This window comes from Anabas testudineus, chromosome 5, assembly GCF_900324465.2.
Source record: "Anabas testudineus chromosome 5, fAnaTes1.2, whole genome shotgun sequence".
Taxonomy (NCBI): Eukaryota; Metazoa; Chordata; class Actinopteri; order Anabantiformes; family Anabantidae; genus Anabas; species Anabas testudineus.
In genome coordinates this window covers 3713560-3740434 of record NC_046614.1, presented here as the reverse complement: position 1 = coordinate 3740434, position 26875 = coordinate 3713560, and the positions used below count along the sequence as shown (strand labels likewise).

Below are 26875 nucleotides of genomic sequence, written 5' to 3'. Positions count from 1 at the left end.
AAAAACTATAGAAATTCACTAGTCTACAGTTAGGCAAACAATTTATAAAATGAAGACACTTGAGACTGTGCTACACCACCATAATTAAATCTGGACTTTGACTAGGCCACTCCAAAACCTTTATTTTTTATTTATTTATTTTAGAAGTGAAATCCCATGTTTTTCAAATCATGGCTATGCTCAATAATGCATGTGTGCTTGAGCTTGAGGTTACAAACTGATCGCACATTCTCATTTAGCATTTTCTGGTAGGGCGCAGAATTTATTAATCTGTTCAGTTATGGCAAGCAAGCAGCTGTCAAGCAATTAAAACAGACACAAACCATCACACTACTGAAAAGCTGTGTAGTTTTATGTTGGATGTAACAGGACATACACCTTCCAAAAAGTTCAACTTTTGTCTCATCTGTTGACATAATATTTGTCCAGCAGCCCTTGGGATAATCAAGATGTTTTTTGACAAACATTCTATGCCTTTGTGTTCTCTCCCATGGATGCCATTTTTGCCTAGTCTCTTTCTTGTTGTATCATGAACACTGACCTTAACAGATGCAAATGAGGCCTGCAGTTTTTTAGATGTTGTTCTTGGTTCTTTTATGTATGACCTCCTGTCCTCATCTCTTGGAGTAATTTTGGTAGGCCGGCCACTCTCCATTTGTGGAGAAAACGAGTGGAATGTTGCATTTTGCTTTCTTTGCTTTCTTTGCCTTAAAAATTTAGTAGACTTCCACAAATGGCACCAGTGTCGTCCTGATGTTCAAATCTTTCTGGTTTCTAGTTCATCCCGCGAACCAGAATTATGTATTCTCAACCAACCAGAACTTTCACAAACAATAAGCAAACTGGTCCTTCTACCATCTGCATAAAAGCATCTTCATGATTATTTTGATGGATTATTATTATGAACACAAATCACACATTTGTATAAAACTGTTTTACAACCCGTAGCACACAACATCCTCTATCCCAGAAGACTTGCTTTAGTTAATTGTTTTTCAGTTTTAGATGTCTGGTGAGAATGTATATCAGTCATGCACATACCATCTGATGGATTTACAATCACTTAAGTTTTAGATGTTAAAACTGGTATGACTTTCAAACTGGCATTAAAAAGATCTTAAAGCTGATGAAAATCACAGGCCTTACGTGTATGCCTAAGATGTCCCTGACAGACCTCCAAAATGCCATTTGTGGCAGCAAGAAAACTTGTGACCTAACTGTCAGTCTATTTTGTATATAAAATGAGACTAAAACACAACACAACACAAAATGGCTGCTGCAAAAATGGCTGTAGATATGAGCTGTGTGGCATGGTGCAAAGTCTAAAGAAAAGGGAGACGTGAAGAAGGGAGTGAATGATGGAAAAAGGGAGACTAGTCATTCAGTGGATCAGTCACTCCAGGCCTGGCCTCCCGGCAGGGGGTTATGCTCGGGGCGAGATCACAGGCCTGCTGCCACACTGAAGCCTTCACAGGCACACAGCGACAGATAGGAAGCTGCTGGCACCAGGTCGCCTCACTGATTCACCCCAGTACTGCCTTAGCACAGCCATCTTCTCTTTCAAGCGTGTTCCACTGACTGAGCTTGACCTACATGTATCTGCTCTGTTCTGCTTCTTATTGCCTTAGTAGGTCTGAAATAAAAGTGGGTGTATACTGAGCAGGTTTTAACCTCTGCAGTTTGGTTTGGCAATTCAAATATAAAAGAAAAAAATTAGGTGATTAATTGTTAGTGCAGATACATAAACTAATACAAATACTAATCAAAGATCTGTCATTGTAGCACTACAGAATCAGTCAAACTTGAAGCAGATTTGTTGATTAATCTGAAATTTCTCCTTCAGTAATAAAACCTTTTCCTAGTCTAATAGACATCTTTGTAAATCTAAGTACCAACAAACCCCACCACACAAACATAGGAATCTATTTGGTATCTATAAAGTATCTTATTTTCTTTCGTATACTGTATAACAAGGATCAGTGTGTTGCCGAATCTAACGTCCTCTCATAGCCCCATCCAGATTGAGTAAACACAATTCTAATTGTTGGAATTAATTAAATGTTTGAGATTTGATTTAAGATTTCAGCCTGAAAAGACAATGAAAGCAAATACTATTCTACAGTTTTTATTTTAAATAAATATTTAGCATTTTTGCTATAGGAGGCAGACAGTTTTCACCTTAAAATGTGTTTTAGATATGAAAAATTTATTCAGCAGCTACTATGAAGTATGTAACATTGCTTGTTATTTTGTGCTGAGAAGCCTCGTACGAAATTTCACATCAGAATACACACACTGCAACACCCTTCTTCCTTATTTCCTTTTCCATTATTTTCCAGCTCTCTGTATATTCGGCTTTGACCATTACTGTTTAAAGTCAGTCAGCTTCCATTAGTATCAACCCGTGCTCATTATTATACATCAATTAGAATGGCAACTGCCAGGGCCCACAGAGAAACATCTGCAGCCTTTCGGCTCTGTTTCTGTTTGGTCGTTGTGCTCTGAGCTCACTGTGCCCTGAAGTGGTGGCTGCTAACAGAAGGCTTGTCTAAATAGTAGTATGTGAACTTGAAGTTTGGTTTCTCTAACACTTTTGTAAATGATAGAAATAGTAACAGTCTTATTCTTGGTTTTGTGTAGGATAGTTATTTCTTCTCTCAGCTCTTCTGGAGAAATCTGTCCGGTCTCCAGTGTCTTACCAAGGTATCTGATTGATTAGGAGGAGGAAATTATTTCAGTTCACGGAACCCTTTTTCCAAAATTCCTCACTTTTCTGTCATAAAAACATCAATGACAGAAAGACAGCGACTGTAACAGTGAAAGGTACCCTGGAACATAATGCTAAACTAACATTTGAAAGGTCTAATGAATGAATAAGAGCTGTCTCAGAGCATATTGCTGTGTGCCAAAAGTGTCAAAAGTCCTTTTTTCATAACAAATGAATCTATCTACCAGAATCTATCCCCCAGACTTAAATGCCTCTTATACCTGTAAATGTGATTGGCCTTGACATAACAAGAGTATGAACTATTATCTAGGACAGAGTCTGTCAAAAAATGCCATAGAACAACAGTCTGCATTATAATTTATATTTGCATTTACATTTAGGTATTTGGCAGACACTTTTTATCCAAAATATCTAAGCCAAGGAGAAGAACCAAAAAATAAAGTGCTCTAGGAAGAGCTGCTTTGCATAAAACTGCAATGTGAAAGTTTTTGTTAGGGTTTTAAGTGCAGAGAAAAGTTCGAAAGAGTTCTGTTTTCAGCAAGTTTTTGAAAATTGAGAGTGAGGCAGCTGAGCATGCAGAGATGGGTAGGTCATTCCACCATTGTGGAACCACAGCGCTGAAACGTTTTGCCAGGGATCTTTTGAGGTAATGTGAGGGGACCACAAGACGTCATTCGCTTGCAGTTCAGCTAAGCCAGTGCTGTTGAGCTGACCACTTTGTAGACAAGGATCAGAGCTTTGAACTTGATGTGGGCCGCTACATTAAGCCAGTGCAGATACCTAAAAAGTGAGACGTGCCGCTGCATTTTGGATCATCTGTAGGGGTTTGATTGTGCATGCTGGTAACCCCATCTGTATGATATTGCAGTAGTGAAGATGAAATATAACCAGAGGCAAGGCATGCAGAGATGTGTAGTGAGACAGTGTAATCATCCAATGGAAAGGAAAGGAAGGGCTGTTTGTCATCAGCATAGCAATGACAGAATAAAGCCATGTGACTGGATAATGGAACCTAAGGATGTAGTATAAATAGAAAGGAGTAGAAGAAGTCAGCCCTGCGGTACGCCAGTGGAGAGGCAGTAAGACTTAGAAACCTGCCCCTGCCAAAATACCTTAAAGTTACAACCAGATGTTTCTGCAGAGTGACCAATCTTGAAGACGGATCGTTTGACATCAGAGAGGCCGTTCCCAAAAAGGAAGTCAGTCATTTGATTAAAGAACGTTCATTCAAAGGTCTTGGCCAGAAATGGAAGTTTTATGAGGCAGTGTGATCAACACAACTTGAACATCTTCATTTAACTTGACTACTGCTGAGGATTTTTCAACTTTCACCTGACACTGCAACAATGACAATGATGACTTTCTCATACACCACAAGCATGTTGCTGGATTATAGATATCAAATCCTAGGACTGAGTATTCTATGCTTTGAATGTTCAAATTGTGCTCTTTTATTTGTGTGTTCTGAAGATGAAAGGTTTTGCGTGACAGAGCGTCAATATATGACACATATTGTGTGTTTTGTGTCTGTTACAGCAATGGTACACCAGCACTATGAACCTCATAGGAACATGGCTGACGGACCGCATGGACCTCCAGCTCCATGTTTATCAGCTGAAAATTCTCATCAGGATTGTCAAGGTGAGAAACAGTTTCCTTAAAGAGCCTATATAACCCCCCCGTTTGGGGCTTAATAAACAAGTCCACAGCAGCAGGGAGTTTACATTCAACAACTTTACCCAGTAAACAAACAGTGAAAATGTCTTAGTCAAAAACAAATAAATACACAGTTTGTTCAGATCTAGAGAGGATGGGAGGAAAAGAGAGACTTCTGTGTTTGTCCATGTATCGGACAAATAAGCACTGTCCATGGCTTGTGTGCTGATGCTATCATTTGGCTGTTTTCAGAGTCAGTCTGTTGTAGTAAGAACAATGGCAGACCTCAAGTTTTCAGAGTCTCGGGAGGAGGAGTGGGAAAGAAAGCTATGTCCAATATTATTCCTTGAAACTTTAAACAGTTTTCATCAATTTTCTCTGTTGTACAGTCTTCACCAATTCTACCACTTTCTAAATATTTTGGTTTGTTTCTGGTTGTCTAACTAGACCCAACCAATCAATGATCACATTTATTGCCAAATATTACAAAAATCTAATTAATGCTAATAGTATTTCATTTATAAAAATAAATAATGTTTTTTTTCAACATGACAAAATTTGGTTGAGGACCACATGAAGCACAAAACAAATATTAGTAGGCTAGGAAGAGGCTGTTACAATTTAAAGTATATCAAGTGATTCAACACTTTCAACACTTTTATAGTATAGACCATCAAAAGTGTTGAAATTGGAATTTTGAGTGTTTTTCAGTCATTACTATTTCATGCAGTCATGTGTCGTCTACAAAAATATGGCTGTGGTGTTTAGCTTGGTATAGTCTTGGTAGACCAAATACCTAGCAATATAGTTCAGCGTCAGTGTAACTGGCCAACATGGGGATCTGATGCCTATTTTGTTTGTCACAGCAAGGAGAAAAATGTTGTAGAGGGTAAAGGCAGTAAATGAAAGACCGCTAAAAAAATCTGGAGAGTTTTGGAAAAAAATTAAGTTTGTTTAGTGATGCTTCTCAGCAAGCAAAGTGTTTTCACATCATATTTTGGTATTACCAAAGTACCAGATATTATTTACAACTTTTGCCTGATGGAAAACCAAGAAAAGCAAGTAGCGTGAGCCAATACCAAGTGGGAGAAAAGGACTGGCATGCCTGCTATATGACGACATAAGCTGCAGTACATCTTTTTTTACAATCCTGTAAAGTAATAACTTGAATGTCTTTGCCAACTGTTCTTTTGTTTGTGATAGAAAAAGTACCGTGACTTTCGCCTTCAAGGAGTACTGGACTCCACATTAAACAGTAAGATGTATGAAACTGTGCGAAACCGTCTGACCTTGGAAGAAGCTACTGCCTCAGTGAGAGAAGGAGGGATGCAAGGCATTTCCATGAAGGACAGTGATGAAGAGGACAACGATAACTAGATGACAGACAACAATCTAGCTTTTCATCGCACTGCCTGGGAACTCATGCAGCCTTTCCATGTGGGTAAAGCAGCCTGAACAAACATTCTAACTGGTTTCCTCCATTATTCACTTTGTCAGGTTTTCATCCCTGTAAAGGTTCCATGTTTCTGTCACAATACAACAAGTAAGTTTTGTGACTCTCACTTTCATGATGGCATAATTCTGATCTATCAGTACTCATCAAGCTTTAAATTAACATTTCTAGCACTACCTTAAATTAAACATTGAATGTGACCAAGTACAGTATGTTTTCAATAGCAGCACAAAGCACAAATGTGACTGGAAACACTCACCATGAAAAGTAGCCTTATAAATAAGAGAGGCAGGTTATTGCATTTGATTGATTTGTAATTCTTATAAGGCATGACAAATGATAATGTACTTATATTATGCATTTCAAAATGCCTAAAGTCTGTAAATGGGCTTTGCTGTTGTTTGTTGCTAAGATTTCACATTTTGCAAACATACAGAGCACTGTTTTTCTTAAGGCATTTGTGCTGGAAAAGAACCAGTGACACACAACAGTGAGTCAGGCCACTATACCGTGATTTCAAATGAGACACATACAGATGTCTTTTTTTAAGTGTTCCATAAAATGCCTTGTCGTCTTCTCACTGTCAGAGTCATATTGCAGTTGAACTAAATGGCACTATAACAGATGGTTTCTCTTTGGTTAAGACTGACCAGTCATAATCAACTTAGAAAATTCTAATTAAAACATAGTCAGATAGTCAAACAAGATATTTCTAAATTTATTCTCCAATGTTCTTAAGCAATATGGATTACCAATTTGTTCCCAAGCTTGTGAACGTCATACTTTATAAGTGATATGAATATGTCTTTACATTATGCTATACAAATGTGCAGTGAGTGCCGCTGTTACATTGTTGTAAAGAGTCTTTGTAATGAAGCAAACAATAAAATCTTAACACTTTTTGAAATTTTGCGTTGTGATATAATGTGACAGTGTCAGGTCTATATTCAAAACGTGCCTGATGCTTCTCTAAAAAGGTCACAAGAATACTCACAAAGCAATTTGAAATCCAATATAATATTAAGAAATTTGATTGATGACGAAATGTAGCAATTTTTGTAAGATATTACTAATAACTACTAAAACTCTCAAATGTTTACATATAAAGGGAAACTCAAATTTTGAGAAGCCCCATTGTTAGCCCCCTTACCTGGTGATCACATTCACATGTGGCTTACTTGGTAATTAAGTGAGCCAAATAGACTAATAAAAATTCAATCTAAATAGGTCTAAGCATACATCATTCATCAATTCTAAAATATCAGCGCTAGAATAGTCTTCTATGAAATACAGTAAAGTCATAACAGCACAGGCAAAAAGTGAGAGACCAGGCTCTAGTCTGTGTGTGTGGATATTTTTTATACAAAGTTGGTTGCATCTCCAGAAACACATGGAACTTGCTAAGGGCAGTAACTTTAAGTGTATCTACCACTAAAAATAAGCAGGTTCCTCTCCCACAGAGCATTTAAACAACCACTAACTGTAGGCTCATTTAGATTCAGCTTAGGTCTATGAAAAGCTGTCTTAGTTACTGATTATGATCTTCTACTTTGACTCTGTGTAAGATGACAAATAAACACTTATCAAACTGTTAAAATGTCTTAACAGTGCCTCTAACCTCCATATGGCCACGTTTTAGTTCTTTAACTTGTGCAGTGCAACTTTCTGTTGTGTATTTGCAAAACATTGTCCCAGGTACCCTATGTCACATGAATATTTCATAGATTGAAACATGTAATGAAATAAGTGCAAACTGACACACCCCTTTCTATTTTTTATTTAAGGTTTTAACAAAAGCTACTCTATATGTTTTAAATTTGGCCTGAGAATTGCAAAGCAGCAGAAATTGGTAGATAATGGGTAGATATAGTCAGCTGATATATATTTAAACCCTGAGCATGGTTTTCCTGGTTTCTTCCATAAAGGGAGTTTTTATTCCCTTACAGTTATATTTTGTAAGATCCTAAACCTTAAACACTGTAACAGTGCCTGGATATGACGTTTGTTGTGATTTGGCGCTATATAAATAACATTGAATTTAATTGAATTGAACACAGTTTTCATCTTTTTGTCTCTGTAAGCCACAACAGTCACAACAGTGGGTTTGAAATAAGACAACCTCCATGTGCTTATACTAAACAATTTGGACAAAATCATGAACTAAATTGTCAGTCAAACCCATCACCAGATGTGATGTAATGCTCTGCCAGGCCTGTACTGCATCTGTGGTGATGTCCTGCTCTTTCTTGTTGCAGTTGCCTTCGGCTGTGGTTTGATGAATTTAGCTGAAGCTGAGTATAGACTAAAAACTTCAGAAGTCATTCTACTGCTTTTGTCAGCTTTTATCGCCTGATTAAAAATACATGGAAAATAGTTCTTTTGGCAGTGATACAGCCCACACTCAATGATGACAAAGATGAGGTGGTATTCTCATTCTTATACAGCTGTGACAAGAGGTTACAAATTTGAAAAATTAACAAATTCAAACATTTATTTTATAAACCTTTACGCTCAACAAGATTATTTGCATGAGACATGAAATGGTGTACAAACTATAATAATAAAATGAATGCAAAATGTATCCAAAATGAAAAACAAATCTGTGTGTTATGGTGGTATGTGTTATGTGCAGTGATATTGCAGGACATGATCTTTAAAGAGGATGTTTTCAATTAATGTCTTCAACTAGAAAGAGCTGCAGTGATGCTGTATCACTAATTTGAGAACGGCCTACAGATAAATCAGTAATTGAGTTCAATATCAACTTAAAAACTCTAATGATTTTCTGTTTTTCTTTTAGTGAATAGTGAAAGTGAAAAAGATAGTAGATATATAGATACTTTTATCACAGTGATAACCCAGTTTTTCCACTTTTATTTCACTTTTAAAACAAATATTCTATTTTAGTCAGAGTTTAGTTTTAGTTTAGTATATTATTTAAATAAGAGTTTATTTGTCATCTATTATCTGTGTTCTTGTATGTGCCCTGTACTGGATTTCAGAATGTATGATGGGGCAAATCCACATTTTTATAATGCATGCTGGGAAGTGAAGTTTGCCTCTACATTACCTCTGTCAACTGTGCACAAAATACTGAATTGTTAGAGCTCTGTTGTCCTGTTTGCAAAGACTGCATGTCCCTAGTATTCATTCCCAGAGGTGTCTTTTCTCCACATGTGAAGTTACTGGTGGGTTCACTATGCTTCTGCCTTCTAGAACCCACTAACATCAAGAATTTAGTTTAAATAAAAGTGAATGGCAAAATATGTTTTGTGTATCAATTGGTTTTTGAAAAACATCTGCTCATTTTGACTTTTGCTTATCCGGGGCTGGGTCATCAGGGCAGCCGTCTAAGCAGAAAATAAGAAAACAGAAAATTACAAAATAAGTAATTTGTTTTAGGACATAGTGGAATGTGTTATTTTTATACTATCCAATCTAATATAACTTTTTAATTATTTGCGAATCATAGTGTGATGAATATCCATTTATTATTGACATTTTAGACAGGGTCACAGCAGTTTAGAATAGTAACACATACACACAGAGAGAGAGAGAGAGAGAGAGAGAGAGAGAGAGACAGCATTGTTTTCTTAAGAAAGATAGTCTGAGATTAATGCTATGGATTAAAGCATCAGTTATCTTGGGAGCTGATATTCATGTCCAGAAGGAGATTTAAAGAATTCATTCAATCAAATCAAAAGCCCAAGATGGAAGCTAAGACTATAATCGGGAGGATTACATATAATATAGAACTAAATTAAAGAAGACAGAATATCTTTTAATTATTTTATAGAGGGAGAGTTCAAATCCTGCTTAGAAGAATAGAGACAAACAAGGCTTTAGGTGAGGGAAAAAAGTCCAGGATTTAATTTAGCTCTAAGACTGGAAGCAGGAGGAAATGCTTGCCTAATTTCATAACAAGTGAAACCATATGCCTTTTAACAATTGCAAAGTATATGCTATTTATTCTGATTTGTTGTGCTAAACACATAGACTTACCACTGTACTTTTGTCAGACAAAAAAAAATGTTTGGATAAACTAAAAACTGCTAAATGTAAGCAGTTAAAATGTTATTGCTAAATTTTTGTAGTAAGTGTAATCATTTTACGATTATGCTGCAGTGCATAGTGTTTTGAATAAATAATACACATTTATTTACAGAGAGTCACTAGGAGGTGGTTGGAGGGGATGAAGAGTTTATAATGTGCAGGACTGATAAACCACAGACCCAAATAACAAACTCTGCTGCCAGGGTACGTTTATTGATTTGTCATTAACTTGATATTTATGTTAATAGTGAACATATTTTCATTATGTTTATAGAAAATGTAATCTGGTTTCAATTATTTCCCCCATAAAAATGTATTTGTAATTGCAGTTTAGATGTATAGAAACAACTTTTAAGAGACTGGGTTGCAAAAGTTACATTAATCGTCTGATTAAACTCTTCAAGAGACAAATGACAAGAGAACATGCCAATCCTTCCTTGCCCTAAAAGCTAGAATTGTATATCACAAAAATGGAACAAATATACAATACACAAATGCACAAATTTGCATTATATCTACAATATCGATATCTACAATATAATATAATAGAAAGTTGGAATTTGGTCTTGGAAGACTGGTTTATACTATGAAAACATATGGCATTAGTTGTTCAAAGGTATGAAGCGGAATAGAAGAGAGAAGGATAAATCAAACATGCTCCTGATTTTAATTATCTGTGCAGGGGCTCCTTTATATCATATGCATATAATAATAATCAGCAGCAAACATACAAAGCAGCCCTCCCATTTTAACATCCAATCTGCAGTGTTGGTACACTGCCTTGGAATAGCATTCATTTAATTTCCCTACGAATACACAGACTAGATTGGGTAGTTCTGTGCAAGAGGCAACACCAGGGCAGGATTAATGGGCCTGGAGATTTATGCTGACACGATTTGAGCTGCTTTGGCTTTTAAGCTCCAATCAAGTGGGGAAATGGGAAATGATAACTGTATCAAAATAAAAAGAATCTCCAACTGACCATCACAGCAAGAACTGGCCCCGAGTCTTAGCACTGACAGGCCACTGCTGTACTGTGGGGAGTCGTGCAGTAATATGAATGTGAGAACAAGCCGTACCGACACATTCAGTCCATCAAGTCGTCTCCGACATGATACGTGTGGCTAATGACAACAGGAAAATGAGAAAGTGAAGGGAGAAATCAGCCCATGTGTAGAAATTCAAGCTGTCAAATGAAATGGTCTGTGATTTGTTATAAAGAGGCAATTTATTTACAGTGCTTTTCATGGTGTCTTTTAAGGTAAACAGGATCAAAGCAGACCTAGTATAGCCCAGTAGACGTGGTTATTTTGGTACTTCTGCTTTGCGTGCCAGAAGTGTCAAAATTGCCTACCATTTGAAAGGGCAGGTAGATGTCAGATCCTTTTAATAAAAGCGGCCCCCAAATCCTCTTATGTTTGCCTCCCCATGCTCCAAAACCTTATTATCATGGTCTTAAGAGGGGACGACAATTCCCATGATTAATTTTAGATCTTTTCCATGAAAAAAGTAGCTTACAGTTTATAGGAATCCCACCCAACATTCAGGCAAGACATGGGGCCAGATTGTGTTTCAGCTCAGGGATGAATATGCAAAGGACTGTTTGTTCTGTTTCACGGTCATATACAGTAAAATCCCGTATGGGAATCAACAATATCACAGTCTTAAACTGGGACTGCTTAGGACACTGTTATCATTAGATGGATGTTGGTAGTAAATCCTTCCCCTTGCAGACTTCTTTTATTGTGCACACCACTTTATACCAGATATTTTTGCCACTCAAATGCTGTTTTACACCTTACAACTTTAAATTTAACTGTAGGCCTATTCAAGACAATGGAAACTATTTTGGAACCATTTTATCTTCCATGTTCCGATGTGCATTTACTTGCTTCTCAGAGACAAAATGCCTACAACTTTCTGATTTTACTTTTTTGTTTGTCAGATACAATTAATTATTAGGTCCTTGGACTGTTAGTCAATCAAAACAACCAAATGGAAGAAACTACTGTGGCCTTAGCAATGCTATATAAGACTAATAAGACTACTAATAGCAGCGATAATAGGATAATTTAATTAGTGGTAGCCCTACTGTCAGTAGCATACACATAACACAGGATAACAGGGATTTTCTTTCAAAATGCATTGGCAGTGTTAATTACAGTTCCCAGGTGTGCATCAAAAAAGTAAAAAAAAAAAAATATTTTTATATTATTTTATTGGATTCTCTATAAAGAAACATGCAAATGTTTCATACAAATTAAACTGGTGAACAATCTTCTGCACTGGCAATTTACAGTGAAGTCAATGTCAGAATTTAGTAATACAGTATAAGGTTTATACAGAGCAGCATAATCAAAGAATCTCATTAATACTGGCATCCAGGTGTGTTTATGATTTACATCTATGATTTATGATTTACATAAACACACCCCAAAACCAATTAGTCCTGTTGCACACAGTGAGTGTGGATTTCTCATTAATGTTCGTGGCTTCTGATGCCCACTGTGTGTTGTAGGTATTGTCATGTGACATTAGATAGGAGATAGTGATTAGCTGGGAGAAATGGCTGTGTGCTTTCTACACACAGAATTCAGGGCATTCTATTCTGTCATACACAACATACACTCTCCTTAGAAAATATGTCTATGTCTATGGATAACTGAACTGGACCCAACTGGAATCATTGGTATCTGTGGATTTCGACAGAAATTTAGAAATCATGTTCCAGTCAGTTTTAGTCACGTATGTCAAACAGGCATAACTTGTAGGCTCAATGTTTCACTTGTAGATATTTTGAAAATAGAATTAGATGAATATATGGTTGATGGAAAATGAAATACAGTACACATGTGCACTGTACACCACAACACTTTTGGACAGAAAGAATTAGTCACTTGCTAGAAAAAGTTTAACAAAAAGAAAGCACAACAAAAAGCTGCTGACAAACTGAATATATGACTGTTTACAAAGCTAAAGTATATAGTGGGCGTATGACAATGAATTTACATAAAAAATATAATTCCACTTATAGAGCTCCAAAAAGGCCTGAGCATGTCCTATCAATGGCATTTTAACATGAGTTAATGAATTTGAACAAGTTCATCATGTCTGCCCCATAACTCCTGAAGAAGGTTTCACCTGACTTACCACACAGCCACACACACACACATACACACACACACAAGCCTATGTGTGCTTGTTGGAATTGTATCATGTAAATGTAAAATAATAATAATAATAATAATAATAACACAAAATAATTCAGATTTATTATGTTTTTACTGAGAACAACCATAACCTAACTGAAAAAGTATGTGAACCCTTGTAATAATGACCTCCAAAAAGCTAATTGAAGTCAGGCATTAGCATACCTGAATAAAAAAAAATTTAAGGCATGTGGACTAGAGCTACCTTTACTGACAGAACACACTGAAACGTTTTGAGTTTGCTCTGCACAAAAAGAACATGCTTATGTGAGCCATACCTCACCAAAAGTAGCTGTCAGAGGATCTACGATCAAGAAATAATGATTTACATAAAGCTTACAAGGGTTACAAAGTGATTTTAAAGATTTTAGAAATTCACCAGTCTGCAGTTAGGCAAACAATCTACAAATGGAGACACTTTCGGATTGTGGCTACTCTATCAAGAAGTAGGAGGTCAGTCAGAATGACCCCAAGAGCACAACAAACATTTATTAATAAGGTAAAGAAGCAACCCTGAGTGACAGTCAAAGATTTGAAGGCATTATTGGAACACATCCTCGTTCATGAGTCTACAGTATGTAAAACATTGAACTAGCAGGATGTCTATAGCAGATGAAAGAAGCTGCTGCTTACCAAAAAGAACATTGACACTCCACAGCAGGATTGGCAAAATGTTTTGACCTCAAACCAATAGAGATTCTATGGAACGAAGGAAGAGAGCCATACACTAGATGTCCAAAGAATATGATCGAGCTAGCAGTTCTACCAGGAAGAATGGGCTGCATTCATTCATAAATAAATGATGTGCAGGTCTGTTCCACAGCTACAGGAAGCACCTTAACCAGGTGTAGTAGTTGTAGGTGGTTAAAGTAGGTGGTTAATGTCATCTGTGTGTCATCTTTATCTACATTTATGTAGATTAAGATGAGATACAGTTTGCATTTTTTTGTTTTCCAACAACTCCAACAATACTTTGAGTATTGAGTATTGAGTATTGAGTACTTTTGAACACCATTTTTATGGCAAAATTTTAGTTCTTCATTTTGTAATTTTCCACTGAAAAAAAACTGAACTGGTTTGTCTTTTTCTGAAGTGTAACATCATTCAGCCTTGAGTATTCAAGTTAATACAAGCATGAATTCCTGTTCAATTACATTTTCAGGATTTTTGCTGTTAAAGATAAAACACTTACCAGCGTGCACACAATTGAGCTGAGTACTGGCATCTAATAAGGTTTTAATACATGTTTTTTTTCCAACTGGACTTCCTGGATTGTATATAATTGGTCCATGAGTACATGGAATGACACACCCCCACTTACACAGCCTTTACATCAATTTAATGTAGAAAAATGTCTGTGAATGCTCCTAAAGGTACTTTCATAACAAGGACTTTCTCATTATAAATTTGACATCAGCACTTAGAGACTTAGAGGTCCCGATCCCATTTACACAAACAATGTATGAAAGAAAAATAATAATTTCCTGCCATAAAGTTAAGGTTAGAGTGAAGAAACTGATCTTGACAAATACACTAAAACAAAGTGTGTGTGTTTGTGTGTGTGGAAGGAGAAGGGAGGCAATGTGACAGGCCACATGGCAGCTGAAGGGTGGGGGTGCTGTTCAGGAGGCCAGGTGAAGACAAGACAGGCTGAAAAAAACCTCCACAGCGCTCCAGGACGGAAACCCAGGCTGACAAAAAGACTCACGCAGGAATCCAGTCAAATAGTCAAACAGTCAGTTCTGCTTCTCAGCACAAACACGCCACATTGCCTTGACATACCAGGCTTTCCTCTTTGTTTGCACTCTTGCAAAAAACTTTTCTTGTTTCTTTTTAATCCAACGAAAAAGAACGCAGACACAGACTGCTGGACATGAAGCTAGAACACATTTTGTGCTGCCACAGAACCACAATTCTGACTTGCCAATGTAATGTAATCCCTGAAAGTCTGAAAAGATAACAGTATGATAAATATAATGTAAAATTATTAAATTGCAGTAAATATTAAACCAACTGATAAATTGATCTGTTGCCAGTCCTGTTTTCACCAATTGCCCCTAAAGTTCAGAATGAGCACCTCTGTGTTCAAAGTGTAGACTTTTAGCTTTACTTATTTTAGCTTTACTTATTTACCACCATTACCAAGAATTACAGGTTAAGCAAAGTTCCTTAATTCTTTAGGGGCTCAAAACTATTTGGACAAAGTGACATAATTTTAAATATAAGCATAATTTTGCTTCACAGAGGTTTATGTGAATGAAAATGGTTAGGTTTAGTAAAAATGTTGAGATTTACTTTTCAATTGGCTTTCTTACTGTGATGCAACGCCACATATGTCACATCATTGTACTTATAATAGAAACTATAAATATTTGTTTCACACTAGGGTCAAACTCTGGTCTCATGTGGAAAAGTCCCCTTGCTTATTGACTGTCCACCTTGCCTGTCCGCAAGGTTTGTACTGTTTTTTTTACATCTCATGTTTATACATGCTAACAGATATCTATTGGTCATTTTCTGCCACTTTTACATACAAATTCTACAGTTGTATTTTACAGGAGGGCTATGCTGAGCCCCCCCCCCCTCCAAAACAAGTGAATAACCAAAGCTGAAATTATTGAAGCTGATGGCCATCCCATAATTGTGTTGTGTAATGAAAATATATAATATAAGTATTATGGTAATTTAACTTTTCAGTGTTTTCCCGTTAAAAGTTTAAAGATAAATTTGACAATAAGAAACCACAGTACTATTTGTCTGAATCATGATTTGGTTCTCCAGTTGAAATGTCAAAGCTGAAAGCATGTTATACTGCAGTAGCTAGTTTTACAGTGCAGTCATGAGGCGGCTGGAACTGTTGTTATTAAATCATGCAAAGAGATTAATTCATATAAAAGTGTGTGGTATGCTTGGACTGAAAAGACAAGTATATTTCACATGGGAAAGTCTGACAGGCTCTAGAGGTGAGACTTTCAAATGGGTCATTTGAATATAATAGAAATAACTTGTCCTATGTGAGATGATTGTTTTTTGATTGTTTAGTATAAAGCAGCTATGGTATAAGATTGAGCAAACTTTTTTTTCAGTTTCCCTTAAAGACACTGTGTTCCAGAACATTTAACTGAAATCATATGTAACACTGGTGAGATTAAATGAGCACTTTCCGTGGGAGAATTCCCTCCCTAGTCACACATTACCGTCTCATTTCCTCGGGTTTAACGTCAGTGAAAGTTGTCACCACGGGTGAAAAGTGTGAGGACAACTGTCTGTGATTTCCTGTACTGAGATGTGTGAGGCTACAGTTGGGCACATTATCAGCATGTTATTTCATCAGTGGTAGCTTGACATGGAACCCTGTTGTACTCATTGAGGAATATATGGAGATACAACGGCTAGAAAAAGTATGTGAGCCTTTCAGAATTTCATGGTTTTCCGCATTAATTTGTCATAAAATGTAACCTGATCTTCATCTAACTTGAGAGTTTTAACAAATAAAATGTGCATAAAATAATAACACAAAAGAAATTGTGATTGTTCATCAACAACCATAGAACAACCATAAAAACCTCATAGTGTTTTGAGTTTGCTCTGAGTTTGCTCTGCACAATAAGAACATGCTTATGTGAGCGATACCTCACCAAAAGAAGCTTTCAGAGGATCTATAATCAAGAAATGTTGATTAACATAAAGCTTACAAGGGTTACAAAGTGATTTTAAAGATTTTAGAAATGCACCAATCTGCAGTTAGGAAAACAATCTACAAATGGAGACACTTTGGAACTGTGGCTATCCTACCAAGAAGTAGGCGGCCAGTCAAAATGACCCCAAGAGAACAACAGCTCATCAACAGCTCATCAGTGAGGTTAAGAAACAACCCTGAGTGACAGCCAAAGATCTGTAGGCATCATTGGAACTGGCTAACATCTGTGTTCATGAGTCTAAAGTCCGTAAAACACTGTACAAGCAGGGTGTCTATGGCAGGACACCACAAAGAAAGCCGCAAAAACAAAAACATTGCTGACTGCCTGAAGTTTGCGGAAGAACAAATTGACATTCCACAGCGGTATTGGCAAAATGTTTTGTGGACTGACGAAACTAAGACTGAACTATTTCGAAAGAACCCACAACACTACATCTGGCATAAAAAGGGCACTGCATTTGACATAATTGACTACAGAGCCTTTTAGTAAAGTTGGATTGATCTGACCTAATATGGACGTCCTAATTAAAGGTAAAACATCTTTGAGCAGTCAAGTCTGAATAGGCTATAAGAGACGTGTTGATGGTTTAGATGAATTAATTATTAAAATTAACTCAGCATGATCTACGGGAATTAAACAGTCTAAGCACTAGTGAAGTCTTGCAAATTAATCTAATGCTGTTATAAATGCAAGTCTGTCCATGCCAGATGCAGGGAGGATCTGATCAATTTTCTCTCTAATAGTTATGATTTTATTTATAAGAAATTCAGGTAGTAATTCCTACTGACAGTTAAGGGGATACTAGGCTCACAGAGCTATGACTCTGTGTCAGCCAGGTTACAGTGCTAAAAAGAAGCCTGAGACAGATGTGAGGTCACAATGACCTTGACCTTCGACCACCAAAAGTAAATCTGTTTATCCTTTACGTTTGGATTTCTTTGCAAGTATGTGTATTTTTCAGTACATTTGAATGTGATTCCTTCAAGACAAAACTGAGAGATTGTGTTCACAAGAATGGAACAGACAAATCAAGTCAAGTCAAGTCAAGAAGCTTTATTGTCATTCCAACCACATATAGAGCAAGCTTTAGGCAACAGTGGAGTTTTTCCTCTCCACTGTTGCCTAAAGCTTGCTCAAATGGGATTGTTGGGTTTTCTCTATAATTTTTTGTATAAATATTTTCTGTAATGTCTTAAACCTTACACTGTAAAGTGCCTTGAGATAACTTCTGTTGTAAATTGGCGCTATACAAATAAAATTTAATTGAATTGAATTGAATATAGCTGAAGCAGTACATAGTGAAATGAGACAATGATTCTCCAGAACCATGGTGCTACATAACACGGTAACAAGACAGAACATGGGGCTGAGGACTGCTAAGTAGTCCTAGCCACATAAAGTGCATCCTGTGCACCCTAGTGCAAACAGTGCAAGAATACAAAAAAGTGCAGACAGAAATCTGAAGACAGTGCAAAAACAGAAACACAAAATACAAAACAGCAGCGACCAGTAGCAAAAATGTACAATTTACATCTGAGGTACTATAAAAACTATGGTGAAAATTATGTGCAAGAACAGCAAAGTCAAATGATTTGTGCAAAATGGAAACATGTCAAACCTAGTGAGTGTGTGTGTGCTCAGTTCAGTTTGTTGTGTGTGTGTTGAGGAGCCCTATGGCTTGGGGGAAGAAACTGTTCAAAAGTCTGGTTGTGAGGGCCCGATGCAGCTATCCTTGCGGATGCAACCCAAAAACATAACATTTAAATGAACGTAGGAGATGTTCATGCCCACACAGTCCTACACACGTCTGGTCAAGCTGTGAGTACGGCGATTTTCAAACGTAACATAAAACATTTTCCTGTGGGACATTTAGGACAAACATATTAGTATAAAACACTGTTGTCTCTGTTGCTATTCCTGTTTTCAGAATGTAATGTGATTTTATTATGTTATTTACAACTCTTGTGCTTGCATTAGATGACTGTGTGTTGCTGACTGATATTAAAAAAAGGATCTTAATCTTGACCTGTGATTTCCATGTGATTTATTTAACTAGTGTATAACGGAAATTTGAAGGGAAACTATAAAGAGACACTTTTTAATTCTGTGGTAATATGTCAATGTTTATAAACACTGACAAAAACTATACTATGGTTAATTCTGTCTGGTGAGTATTGAATATGATTAAAAAGCTAAATCACAGGGAAACACTAAACTCTAGTCAGTGGTAGTGCTAGTACATGAAGTGGGGGAATGTTGATATAGAGCAGTGAGGCATATGCTAGCATCTGAAAACACTCCCTATTTCCTATCTAGTCCACCATATTTACGCTGTGACATTATGTTCGCTTTTTCCACGCATGCATTATAATGTATATAACATGGAGCAAAATACAGTAGTGCATTATTTTGAATAGATTTAGTCTAGTTTACATGAGCTAGTTTTGTATTTCTGTAGCCTATTAGATTTAAATCCATGTTTAAGGTCATTCTCCTGATACATTATCCAACTTATACTAAGCTTCGCTTGTTTTTACTTTTTATTTCTACTTTCTACTCTAAAATTGTCATTACTCATTATTATTCACAAATGTTATTGTAAACATGGAAAAGAAAGCACCGAAAAAGAAGAAAAAGAAAGGTTTGCCACATCCAGCCAGTATTTGGTAGCTTCACATGCCTGCAGGCAAGAAGCAAGAGTTCCTTAAATCAATGCTTGAGCTAATTGCTGTCGCAGCTGAATAGAGGAACCTGGGTTACAGCAATAGGATCAATGTTTATTGTGTTGATGAGCTGGCAATTGTGCCTGAATAAACTTAAATTAGAGTATTTTTGCCCTATTTGCATATGAGTAGCACCAGGACAATAGTCATTAATCCTTCCACACTGACATGCAGGTGTAAAACAAAACTGAGTAGGGATGTTTTCTAAGGTTATTAACAGGAAAACGAGTGTTGTAGGATGGCAACATACAATGCACAGCCACAGCGCTTGAGGTACATCATCATATTTCTTCATCTATAACATGAGTAGTGGTTAGAAACAGAGGTGGATGCATTCAGTTGAGCAGTCAAAACTTATCAGTTTCAGTACAAAAATGACACATTTTTCAATGACTCTTTGACAAAAACGGTGTAAAACACTCAGCTCTACTGTAAAAGTACATTTACGAAATAATTGAATAAACTGTAATTTCCTATAATGCCTTAAAGCTAGCTTCCACATGTTTTGCTGTGAGTATGTTTGAACCCCTGAGGAAACAGTTCAAACAGTCCATCAGTGTCATTTGATGGAGAGCTACAGTCACCACAAACTTAGGTCTTGGCATCAAGGGATAAGTTAACACATTTTAAAGTTTGTTTTTAACAGTCTCTCAAACACCATGAGACATTGTGATTTATAGTGAATGGTAAATGGTCTGCCCTTATATAGTGCTTTTCTACCTATCTGGTACTCGAAGCGCTTTTAAACTGCGTCTCATTCACCCATTCGCACACACAAGCACACACACACTCGTACATCGATAGCAGGTTCTCCTCCTGATGGCTCATATTCTGTAAAACATAGATGTATTAATGAACCTAGTAGTTACTCATCTTAGAGCCTATATATTCTGTATAAATGTTTTTATTGTTTTCTCACAGAGGATTGGCTGGTTTAAATCAGGGAAGCCTTATAGAATTTACAGAATGACATCTGGATGTACAGTATACTGTATATTTCTTTTATTTTCATCTATTCAAAGACTCATAAATAAATACATAATACAATGTGACATTTAATGACAGATGTGAATAGATTATTATATAACCCCTATACCCCTATACTCGCCCTTCCCACCCCACCTTCGGTCATGCTCGGCGGCTGTTGGAGGAGCTGTGCCCCCCCCCCCCCCCCCCCTCCCTCAGGTAAAATGGCCCGCAAACGCATGAACTGAAAGCAAAGAGAGGCTGCTGCTCATTGTAACTCCCACACAACACGGTGGATTCCAGCAAACTTCCTATGTGCCTCCTTAGAAAAGAAAGAAAAAAAGCTTCTTTTTTCATTTGTCCTTGTAAACCTCTGACCAAGCTAAGTCTTTTCTTTTTCCTCTTTAATCCGTCCCTCTATTTCAGGAAAAAAAAACACAAAACCAGGTTCACGCAGTGCTTTAGTGGCTATAAGTGAAAGAGCTTGTGTTTTCACTCCTTGCGCTGAGTTGAGCCTTGAATCGCTCTGGAAAATTGATTCCTTTGAATAGAGGAAAGGAGGAGCAACGTTTAATAGGATCCAAAAAAGGAGCGTCTGCACTTAAACAGGTGGAACGTCCTGTTGGCCCAATTTATATAAATAGTAAGTAAAGCGAGTCCGCGTGAAAAAGCGGGGACCCAATTTCTAAGGATCAGCAGCTTTCTCTTGTGTTAAACGAATGAAAGCAGGGGACTTAAACAACTACTCCAAAACAATCATCTTAATATTTTCTCCTCTCTCCTTGAGGCTTTTTATATTTATGGAGAAGATGGCACAGGGTAGCCTTTGGAACCCGTGCCCCCCTGCTCCCTCATCTCTCCCTCCCTTTCTCCTCCATTTTATTTTCTTTTTATTCTGAGGGCGTGCAGGTTGATGAGGGCGTCTCCCTGTCACCCAGTTAAGAGTTTGGGTGCCCACTAATTTCAGGCGACAGTGATCCGCGCTGAGGAGGGGCGGGCGCTGCCAACATGTGACAGAGAGCAGTCTGCTGGTTTCTACATACCCATCTGACCATTAAACCCTCTAACACCGACTCCACTTGATGCTCTTGCTTTTTCCAGGAGCTCCGACTACAACGTTTTTGTCTTTTTTATCGCCCTCTCTTCTTCTACCTAACGAGCTCTGTAATGTCCTGTTAATTTTGTGTGCACTAGTTAATGAGCATTAATCCATTACACCTGGGTGCTATTGTTGCAGGGGAAATGGCCATTTGAATGCAAATACGTGGCACTGTGACAGCGAGGTGCTTATTAAACTGATGTGTCCTTCTGTCTTTTCTGCTGGGAGCTCAGGAGAGTGAAAAGAGGCTCGGACTTTACCAGGAGTTGCTTACACCAAGTTCTGCTGTGCTGCAAACAAAACGAAACAATAACATCATCATCATTAACAACCGCAAAATGGCAAGTTCTGCATCGCTGGAAACGGTGATGTCCTGCGGTAGGACCGGACCGTCCGCAACTCCAAAGACCCTGGCCTTTTCCATAGACCGAATCATGTCCAAGAGCTCGGAGTCGAAGGGGAGCGCGGAGGAGCGGTCAGAAGGGAAGAAGCTGCTAGGGCTCTGCTCCCCGATCCCTTGCATGATCCCGTTGCAGCCCTTAAGCTACGATCTCCAAGCCAAGGCGCTGATGAACTACTCTGAGCTGTGGAGAGCCAGTTTTAGGGGGACTTTTTGCGGTTCCGTAGCCACTCCATGTAAAGGGAACTGCGCCGTGTGCGGTAAAGCGGAGTCAAGCTTGAAGCAGCCGCTGCTGACATCGGGGAGCAGGGTGGTGAAACCGCAGGTCATTCACCAGGCCGTGTCTGTACCTAGCGGCGGCTCGCTTTACTATGTCAACTACCTGGACTCTGCGTACCAGCAGTCTGAGCTGCTGGCCGGACACTGGTTCTCTAGTCCGCAGGCACAGGCCTCCCTGTCGGCGCACCACCGGCTCTTGCTCCTGGAGAACGCAAAGCTTGCAGGGCTGGGGGGCGATAAGCTACCCACACCTCAGTATCCGCACAAGGAACATCTGCCGGGGCAGCTGGACCAGATAGTCAAGGAGAATCACGGCCTGAGCGCAGAGAAGAACGGTGTCAAGACGCACAGCAAACTGAGCGGCAGCGGTAGTGGCGCTGCGGACGGAAAACCTAAAAACTTCACGTGTGAAGTGTGTGGAAAGGTAAATTAAAGCGCGTACCATGGCTAAATATTTACTATATGTATTGGTCTAAGTTTAAAATAAATTCAGGACTTAGGTAAATACTAGCATCTTCACGAAAAGAAGAGAAAATAGAAGAAAAGGAGAAAAACACCCAAATGAATTTTCCAATGATCTGAATGATCCTATTTTTTACTAATAATTTCTGACTTTAACTGTCAGAATATTTCTAAATAATATCCTGTGTGTTGTGACATCCTCCGCAGGTTTTTAACGCCCATTACAACCTGACCAGACACATGCCGGTGCACACTGGGGCTCGGCCTTTCGTGTGTAAAGTTTGCGGGAAAGGATTTCGTCAGGCCAGCACGCTATGCAGACACAAGATCATCCACACGCAGGTGAGCTGCGGTCCGCACACACAGTTTCCATCACTTCACGCCGTTTGTCACTTAGAAGAAACGGCCTTTAAGGTTTCATGTATTTTTCTTTTTGTATTTCTAAGTAGTTTCTCTGTTCTTTTTCCGTAAAGGAAAAGCCTCATAAATGCAACCAGTGTGGGAAAGCGTTCAACAGAAGCTCAACGCTCAACACTCACGTCCGAATCCACGCCGGGTACAAACCTTTTGTCTGTGAGTTCTGCGGGAAAGGTTTCCACCAGAAAGGTAAACGTTTCACGTTTTCTGCCATCCTTAAACAGTTCTGCACAGGCACAGTTGGCATCTTACTTATTACACTAAACTCTTTTATGGTTTATGCTTTTCTCTTTTATTAAAATATATTTCGAAAACATGTCCAAATTATACAAAAAATAAAATAGATTTTTTTTCAAAATGCGCCTATTTATGTCGCCAAAATAGCATAGCTCCGTATTCACCATAACGAATCTAACTCCTGTGTTTTTTTTTTTTGTTTGTTTGTTTTTTTTTTGTTTTTTTTTTTTGTGCTTCTTTTTTCTCAGCTGTACTGGGGACTTTAGACAAATACAAATGTTAATAATAACAATTATTTTGGTATGCGGAAATATAATTTATTTTTCCAAGCACGGTTTTTGTGGTGATGCAATGCATCTAGTTTAGCTGAAACTCTGTGGATGGGAGATCCGTGTTTGTTGTCTGTGGAGGAATCCTCAGCTGCTGCTAGAAATATTAGCAAGGTAAAACCATCACCATATGCTGCTTCTCTCACTTATCAGTGAGAGCAATAAATGGGGTAATAATTGCAGGCAAACCAATGAGCATGAAGCGATCAGAGGAAATAGGACATGGCACTTTACACGGACTAATTCTCCCTTCAAGACGGCAGCATTTGCTCCGGGTCAGCCGTTAGACCTCGGCCAATTCGGCCAAAGAATCAGAGCTTTTTTTGTTAAGTTTCCGCTGCGCTTGATTTTGACAAAGTTTGACAACTTCTTGACTTGGCGCACAAAACCCTGATTAATGAAGGCTGGGCAGAGCGGAGGACAGAGGACCAGAGGAGCGTGAGCTTCACACTGAACTGCTGACCCTGGAGGGGGAAAATAAAAGAAGAAAAAAGACCTGTTTGATTGGCGTTACGTTGTAATATTGCAATATACAGCACAGTGTCTCACTGTCTCATCAATCTCTCCCGGCTGTGATCTCGCAGTGGAAACGGGAGATTATTTCATTCAAACCCGATGCGCGAATCAAGCAGAATGCTTCACTTTATTTCGAAATGGTTTAGTAAAAAAGTATAAAACACAATATAGGTGCAGTTAACCCGAAATATTTCAAAAAAAATTTTGAAGTATAATACGATCGTAATATATTGTGCTTCCGCATTATACAGATATATGTATTTCTGAGGACTGATCTGTTGTCTTTTTTATTAGCCCTGCTGTTTTTCAGTGCTCAGCATGTAGCCTACTGTTATTCATCCACATAAAGACATTTATTCCACTCTGTCTTGAAGAGAAAAGTAACTTCAAATTCAGTCCAGGAACATGTTCCTTTTTGGCTTTTTCACAAAATATTTTTTTTGTACTGAATTTGTTTTTCCATTTTTGCACATTTTGAAAAGTGTTAGTGCCATTATAAACTATGAGTTCAAATTTGTCTTCAAAATTCCAAGTCCAAATTCTGAGGGGGGAAAATGTTAGAATTCCAACAAAGAAGCTAGAATTCTCAGACTTATTTCTCAGGATTCAGGTGTGTCAACATTGAAGTAGAATTCTATGTAAGTCACAATTCTGAAAACAAAAAAAACAAACAAAAAAAGGCTGAATTCAAAGGGTTCTTGTTCTTGTGTTTTATAATGGCTCCAATCGTCTTCAGTAGAACCCTTTTGGGCACTGCTGCTCAGAATAAAAGGTGGAAACAAGACTTTTCCTTCAAGGAAGTCATGATAACAATGTGTTTTTTCATCTTATTGTATGAATAAAACAATCAGTGTATAATAAAAATAACTGTTACGCATGGGTGCTATTTGTAGTTCCAGTTGCATTCAAAGACATTTATGCACTTTGTGTTTCTTTTCTTCCTTTTTATTTATTTTTTTTCCAGGAAACTACAAAAACCACAAGCTGACACACAGTGGTGAGAAGCAGTACAAGTGCTCGATCTGCAACAAGGCCTTCCACCAGATCTACAACCTGACCTTCCATATGCACACGCACAATGACAAGAAGCCCTTCACCTGCACCACCTGCGGCAAGGGCTTCTGCCGCAACTTTGATCTAAAGAAACACATCAGAAAGCTGCACGACAACAGCTTCTCTGCAGCCACAGAGGCCTCCAGAGAGCTGCAGAGCTGAGCCATGGTGGCTAATTTCTCGCAGTATGTTTTAAAACTCCACCTCAGACTGGTAGGCCTCAAAAAGACTGGCTTATTCGCACTTGTAGCCATGTCGAACAGTTTTTAAAAACCTGGGCAAGAGAAGGTGGGGTACTGCAAGATCCCTTAAAAAGAACTGTGTTACACTGAAGAATCAAGTGTCAATAAAGAGCAGAGATAAGGTGCAACAAGATTCACTTAACACTGGCTCCCAAACTGAAGGAGTATTTAATCCAGGTAAAATTTATTCCTGCATCACCAGTAACAAGCACCACCTAAGGGGAGAAGTCGCCTGCCTCAACAGGGCAGGACTGTGGAGGCAGTGTAAATAATAGGTTATGGAAATTTAAAAAGAAGTTATTTAAAATGTGAACCATCTGTGGAGTCACATCGGAGTATTGTGTGTTCCACAGAAAACAATGTTAATGTGAATAAATAAGTTATAAGTTATCTTTAAAACTGAATGTTTGAGCTGTGCTGTTTCCATTTTTGAAGGCATTTGAAAATAAACCTGAATGATGAAAGTTGTATTTCATTATTAATATTTAAGTGGAAAAGGCTTGTCATACTACAACAAGAAAAAAAAAAAAAAAAAAAAAACACATGAAAACGTTTAAAAAACCCACCACATTTTTTAACAAAACAAAGAACAACAAGTTATGGCCAATGACTGAGCTTTTAGATGACGATGATGGAGATTATTTGTTTAGATTGTATGTTATCAGCTATCATGAATAGACTGTAAACTGTAGAGGTATCAGTTTTGTGGGTGTTTTATTTTTGTGTGTTGTTGGAAAATCCACATATAGACCCTACTGTATGCTCTGTAGCCACTTTGCTTTAGCTTTTATTGACAGACACGATCTTAATAATGCACCATTTACACTTGACTCCGGGGTAATGATCAGAGATAACACTGGCCCTTGAAAGCGAATTACATTAACCAGCTAAACGGCCTCGGGAGGCTTGATTGTGGAGGAGGTGGGGGTGTAGGGGTAGTCGCATCCGGAGCCGCTCATCAGAACAGGAGATAATGGAGCACTCAGGCCGCAGCTCCTCATCTGGGCCTCCGCGTTAATAGAGCACAAGTTATTCTCCGCACGGCTCCTGGAACAATATTATCCCTGCACACATTCTGTCAAGAGCCAGATCCGTGCTCCCAAATGGCGCTCTTTCTATTAACAGCCAATTAGCGCTCAGCCGGGCCGACCAGGCCTGCAGCAGCCTGGCAAGGCTCATATTGCCAGATGAATGTCTCCCTCAACTATGTCATCAGTCTACACCAGAGACACGGGCGCGGACATGTGGAAGGAAAATCTACCACAGTGGAAACTTTAATAAAATAAAGGGGGAGGTTAAAATAAAGAGAATATGTTGAGCATTAAAATAATATGTTGTTCTCTGTGTTAACA

At 38.1% G+C, this 26875-nt stretch overlaps 2 protein-coding genes across 5 annotated transcripts in view; both read left to right on the top strand.

The window, feature by feature from the left end:
- cadpsa (Ca2+-dependent activator protein for secretion a) overlaps positions 1-6596 on the top strand; it is a 174366-nt gene extending 167770 nt beyond the window's left edge. For all 3 annotated transcript variants that reach the window (XM_026344705.1, XM_026344706.1, XM_026344704.1), the window contains 2 exons: positions 4265-4369; positions 5588-6596. In XM_026344705.1, the coding sequence (XP_026200490.1) occupies positions 4265-4369; positions 5588-5761 (279 nt within the window). In that variant the 3' untranslated portion in view covers positions 5762-6596. The remainder of the gene's footprint in view (positions 1-4264; positions 4370-5587) is intronic.
- Positions 6597-21486: 14890 nt separating this feature from the next.
- On the top strand, positions 21487-25970 carry fezf2 (FEZ family zinc finger 2). 2 transcript variants are annotated; one of them, XM_026344553.2, is made up of 5 exons: positions 21487-21653; positions 21822-22691; positions 22937-23071; positions 23203-23335; positions 25193-25970. In XM_026344553.2, exons 2-5 carry the CDS (start codon positions 21927-21929, stop codon positions 25441-25443), a joined length of 1284 nt encoding a protein of 427 aa, XP_026200338.1. In that variant the 5' UTR covers positions 21487-21653; positions 21822-21926; the 3' UTR covers positions 25444-25970. The 2 variants fall into 2 exon arrangements, with proteins under 2 accessions (XP_026200338.1, XP_026200339.1); XM_026344554.1 differs by lacking the exons at positions 21487-21653; positions 25193-25970 and adding an exon at positions 23632-23770 and having other exon boundaries at positions 21665-22691.
- Positions 25971-26875: the final 905 nt, after the last annotated feature.